The sequence below is a fragment of the Glycine max genome, chromosome 2, assembly GCF_000004515.6.
Source record: "Glycine max cultivar Williams 82 chromosome 2, Glycine_max_v4.0, whole genome shotgun sequence".
Taxonomy (NCBI): domain Eukaryota; kingdom Viridiplantae; phylum Streptophyta; class Magnoliopsida; order Fabales; family Fabaceae; genus Glycine; species Glycine max.
The window spans coordinates 14,007,184-14,012,513 of NC_016089.4; the positions used below are offsets into that span (position 1 = coordinate 14,007,184).

Here is a 5,330-nt window from a genome sequence, read left to right on the forward strand (position 1 = left end):
AATCAAAATGAATGAATTGGCTAGCTTGGGAAAAAAATTATGTGTCTCAATGGAGCTTGGGGGAGCTTAGGCTTCCGAAATATCTATGCTTTCAACTTGACCATGATAGGAAAACAAGGGTGGAGATTTATATCAAAACCCAATGCTTTGTCAACAAGAGTATTCAAAGCCAAATACTTCCCTAAAAGGGATTTTATGGGTGTTGGCTTAGGTAATAACCATCATATTCTTAGTGGCGAAGCATATTGTTTTCCAAAATGATGTTTAAGGAAGGTGTGAGGTGGAAGCTAGAAAATGGGGAGAATGTTAATGTTTGGGGAGAACCATGGTTAAGGCACACGGGTCATACATTGATTTGAACACCACTTGTAAATGGCTTGAAGGATTTGGAAGTGGGAGTTCTGATGGATAAAGAGGGTTTGTGTTGGAACTACATGCTCCTTGAGAAAATTTTTGAAGTGGAGGATGTTGAGACCATCTTGAGAACACCATTGCTGAATGATAACCACATATTTTAGGGCAGAATAAATTTTGAAATTTACATTCTAAATACACCATATTTTGTGTTTTGAATGTCACGGTTCAAGGAGGCAGAGATGGATAGACCAATGACTTTTCTTGTATCCGCTGGATCAATGATTCCATCATCCCAAAGCCTAGCTGTTGAGTAATAAGGACTTGCTTCTCTCTCATAAGCCTCCACTACTTTCCCTTTAAACTTATCCTCTTCTTCCTTGCTCCACTATATTACAAGTATAATGCACATTGAGACAAGCAAAAACAGATGAGAAAACCACAAATATGTTATCAACAAGTGAAAAAAAAAAAAACAAAAAACCTTCCTCCAAATATAGTTTACCTGAATTCCTTGCCTTTTCTTGTTGCCTTTCTCTATTTGGGCCAGCACACCAGCAGCCTTATGATCACATTCCAAACCCCCCACAAACCAGATGAATATCAAACTAATGACCAATCAAATCTTTAAATCCAGTTTGATTTAGAATGGAGAGAACATGCAAAACATGCATGCTATGTACTGATGTATCTCACAAATTAAGTACAGAACAATAACCATGCAAAGCAATGTTCTGGAACAATCAATGCCAAAAATTTATCTTTCTTGTAAAGAATCATAACTCATGAGTGATGAGATGTATATTACCTGAGCACCACCCATCACAGAAATTCTAGCATTAGGCCAAAGGAACAAGAAATTGGGACTATAGGCACGACCGCACATTGCATAGTTTCCTGCACCAAAGCTTCCTCCAACCATTATAGTGACTTTAGGTACCTGCACGTGTTTTATTTGAAGAAGAATTCTTATTTGCTCTTGAAAAATATCTCTCATGTTTTGAGAATCACCATTACTCTATAAGCATACTTAGAACCATATGTTGTTTTCTACTATATTGTCTAGTCTTTGAATTTGACTCAATACAACCACAATCGTAAAGATGAAAGACATAAACCACCAAATATTTATTTATAAAAAAAAATCAGTATAAGTATTAATCAATATCGCACCTTCTCCAATTCTTTCTTTCATGCAGGAAAACGTACTTGCCCAAATGGAATCACATTCCAACTTCCAAGACACTTATAATTACAAGTAGATAAACTTACTCTGCCTTTGTAGTTAAGTTTATACACAGCTAAAGAGTAAAGAATAAGTTATAACTTGCGAGTACATGGCTGGAACCACAAACCTTTGCACAAGAAACAGCCATCACCATTTTTGCACCAGACTTTGCTATGCCATTTGCCTCAGATCTTGAGCCAACCTACCAAAGAGACAAGTATAACAGTTTCATTACTCAATTGTTTAGAGAAAGAATATTTAGGTTTAACAATTCTTGATTTGGAAAAGAAGAGAAACAAACTAAGAGTAAATACTTTCCTTCAGCATTTTACAATTTCCAGACAACAAAATATAATTAGACAAAAGAAAATGGAAGACATGAATTATTTGACATCCACACCAGAAACTAACCTGGATGCCTACAGACATACACCATTTGATAAAGAATAGTACCACAGTTAAAAATACATGATGTCCATCAACAAGAATGTTTAAGACCAAACAGGACTATAATTAAAGTAAAAAATAGGATCACCACTAAAAGAAGGTAACAAGATGGATCAATAGTCTGTCTTCAACCTGGTCTAATGGTTTGCTTATTGCAATACCATCAATGGCCACAGGTTTGAGAATAGACGGTCCCTTCACAACCTAAACAAGAAGGATCAATACTGCTTTGAGATCTTATATGCATTCTCAAACTTATTGTATTTCGATTGAATTTCAATTGATGATTCTCAAACTCTCCTGACTTTACTTAGTCTTACAGTATCACCAATCCCCCTGTATTTCCTGAACTCTACATTGTTATATTTCTGTTGAATTTCAATTGACGATTCTCAAACCCACCAGACTTTAATGCCTGATTGCTTATCGATTATACAATCCATTTATTTTTGCAATCATGGAGCATATTAAGATAAATCTTCGTGTTTCAATAAATAAACAATGAATATAATAAGATAACTCATACCACAAATCCACTGATGTTCTGAAGGAAAGAGGAATCAATCTACTCAGAAGTTAGAATATAATGACACAAAGCATAGTAATCAGAGTAACTAAGAAATAAGTTAAATTCATACCATGAATCCAGTGATGTTCTGAAGGAAGACCAAGGGAATGTTACGTTGAGTGCATAATTCAATGAAATGGGCCCCTTTCAGTGCAGATTCATTGAATAAAATCCCATTGTTTCCAATAATTCCAACAGGCTGTCCAAAAATTCTAGCAAATCCTGTCACAAGTGTCTGCAAAAAGATTTCAAAAAAGGTTATAATAAACAGATAGGGAATTGCAACTGCGCTTTTCTTCCAGGCTACTGGTATATAGATGAGTTGTAGAAATTTTATTGGTTGTTGCATATACATGATGGACGCCAAATACTTATTGTCAAATCAACAACCAATAAGTGTGTGGCAAATCATCAAGTGTACAGGTGCCGAGAGAAAAAAGGTCATTCCATAGCAACCCATTGATATCAAGATAATGGTTAAACAGATAAAAAAGTAAAGTGGATAAGTCCTCACAGTGCCATACAATTTCTTGAATTCATCAAATTCACTTCCATCAACAATGCGATCAATAACTGATCGAATATCAAACTGTTGCTTAAGATCAGTGGGGGCAATAGAACGAAGTTCATTGACATCATACAATGGCTCTTTATATTCATAATTTATATTTTGCAATCCATTTGCCAAGACATCTTTCCCAGCCATATGCAAATTCTTAATTATATTCCTCCCAAGCGCAAGTGCATGGAGTTCATCTACAAGAAACAAAACATGTACAAAGTTACAAATAGAAACTAAGTTGATGTCATTAGTTATCACATTTTCTATACACTCAGATGTGTGCAAGAGAAAGTATCCACGGTAAATACCTTGAGCAAAATAATCAGAAACCCCTGATGTCTTGCAGTGCACAGTCGCACCTCCCAAATCTTCTGCTGAGACTTCTTCTCCAGTGGCAGCCTAAAAAATCATTTAATTAAGGTTTAATTTTGGTCATAAATGCATAAAAAATACATCAACACATTGTTAATGTCAAAATATTGAAATTTAAAAGAAACATATTTTAAAATTCAAGAACATAGAAATAGCCAGAGATTATCATACAAAACATTTTGGAGCACAAGAGTAGCTAGAGCTAACCTTAACAAGAGGTGGCCCTGCTAAAAAAATGGTACCATTTCCCTTGACCATCACACTTTCATCAGCCATAGCAGGAATATAAGCGCCACCAGCAGTGCAAGACCCCAACACCAATGCAATTTGAGGAATTCCTTGAGCAGACATTACAGCCTGATTGTAGAATATTCTGCCAAAGTTCTCTCTGTCCGGAAACACTTCGGCTTGCTTGGGAAGAAAAGCTCCTCCACTGTCGACAAGATATATGCAGGGCAATTTGCACTGAGCAGCAATCTCCTGTGCCCTGAGGTGCTTCTTAACAGTAATGGGATAATAAGTACCTCCCTTAACAGTGGGATCATTCGCCACAAACATACACAGTCTCCCATGCACAGGACCTATCCCAGTAACAACCCCTCCAGAAGGCAAAGGTTCTTCATACAAGTAATGTCCTGCAAGCTTTATTACTAAAAGTTAGAAGCTTTCCTAGTCAAACCCACATACCCATTTCTCATAATTCCCGATCCCACCTATCTCCAAGACTAACTGCATTTCCGATTAAATTTTGCAAACATAAGTGATCGTGAGCTTTTGTAAACCTCCTGATACCAGAGTTCAACAGTAATCTAAACTCTGAAGTGATATCATTATAAATTTAAAAAATAAATTAACCGAAAAAATCATAATTTAATATACTAATTAAGATATGTTTGGATAAACTTCTCTGTAAGTACTAAGAAAATGAGAAGGAAAAGTGAATTAACTTCTCTCATAAGTTATGTATAAGTTAATTCGTAGAAACTCTCTTCGTTTAGCTTCACAAAAAGGTGATTTCTAATTTATGCATAAACTAATTTAGCTTACGTGAGAAGTTAATTCATTTTTCCTTCTTATTTATTTCCCTCCTCCAAAAGTGTTTATTGAGAACTCTATTAAAAAATGACATTCTTTGTATTTCTCAAGCAATAAACAAAAGATTAAAAATTTAAGTAGGTTTGGAAAAAAGAATTAAAACCTGTGAAAGCTCGAGGAAGGAAGAACCGGGATCAAGGAGGCGATCGATTCTTTCACGGGGCAGAAACTTGTTCCTACTCGTGTTCCTCTTCACTGCCTCGGGTCCTCCACCAGCAAGAGCCTTCTGGACATGAGATTGGAGCTGTGAAAGCAACTCCTCCATGGCCCCACCATTGGTAGTGGTTGTTGCTGCTGCTGCTGCTGCGAAGCTCAACCATCTTCTTCTTCTTCCTGATCCTCCCAACAAAGAGGCCTTTCTTCCGATTAACCCAAACATCGCTTATCTTCTTCTGCGAATCAATAATGGCACTCTTCTCTATCTACAGCTATTGTGTTTATCCGATGACGGGGATACAGTTCCACTCTCTTCCGTTACTGCAAAATAAATACATTTGATGTCTCCATCGGATAATCTTGCCACGTCTCTTTGACTATATAAAAACAAGGCTTTTAATTATTTTTTTTACAATTAAATGAAATTTTGTGAAAATTTAAGTAATAAAAGCAATTTAAATTCTTTACCAAAATACTATCATAATGTTTTTAATAAATAAATAAATCTTATTACAACATCCACAATGACAAGTAAACTTTACCATTAA

General features: G+C 35.8%; 1 protein-coding gene across 2 annotated transcripts; it reads right to left on the reverse strand.

Annotated features, from left to right (window-relative positions):
- Positions 1–495: 495 nt before the first annotated feature.
- Positions 496–5,107, reverse strand: LOC100791763 (methylcrotonoyl-CoA carboxylase beta chain, mitochondrial). 2 transcript variants are annotated; one of them, XM_003518786.5, is made up of 9 exons: positions 4,730–5,107; positions 3,739–4,173; positions 3,468–3,558; positions 3,112–3,353; positions 2,668–2,832; positions 1,710–1,784; positions 1,163–1,294; positions 860–916; positions 496–742 (listed from the first exon to the last, which is right to left on the reverse strand). In XM_003518786.5, the coding sequence occupies exons 1-9, from the start codon at positions 5,003–5,005 to the stop codon at positions 539–541; spliced, it is 1,677 nt and encodes a 558-aa protein (XP_003518834.1). In that variant the 5' UTR covers positions 5,006–5,107; the 3' UTR covers positions 496–538. The 2 variants fall into 2 exon arrangements, with proteins under 2 accessions (XP_003518834.1, XP_006575005.1); XM_006574942.4 differs by having other exon boundaries at positions 3,739–4,166; positions 4,730–4,868.
- Between the last annotated feature and the right edge of the window lie 223 nt (positions 5,108–5,330).

Bases quoted from the DNA above. Each gene is read 5' to 3' on its own strand.
- LOC100791763 (XM_003518786.5), bottom strand. From the start codon at position 5,005: ATGTTTGGGTTAATCGGAAGAAAGGCCTCTTTGTTGGGAGGATCAGGA. The intron at 917-1,162 runs GTAATATACATC...TGTGATCATAAG, and splicing joins CTGTGATGGGTGGTGCTCAG to GCTGCTGGTGTGCTGGCCCA. The intron at 743-859 runs GTAAACTATATT...CTTGTAATATAG, and splicing joins AGAAAAGGCAAGGAATTCAG to TGGAGCAAGGAAGAAGAGGA.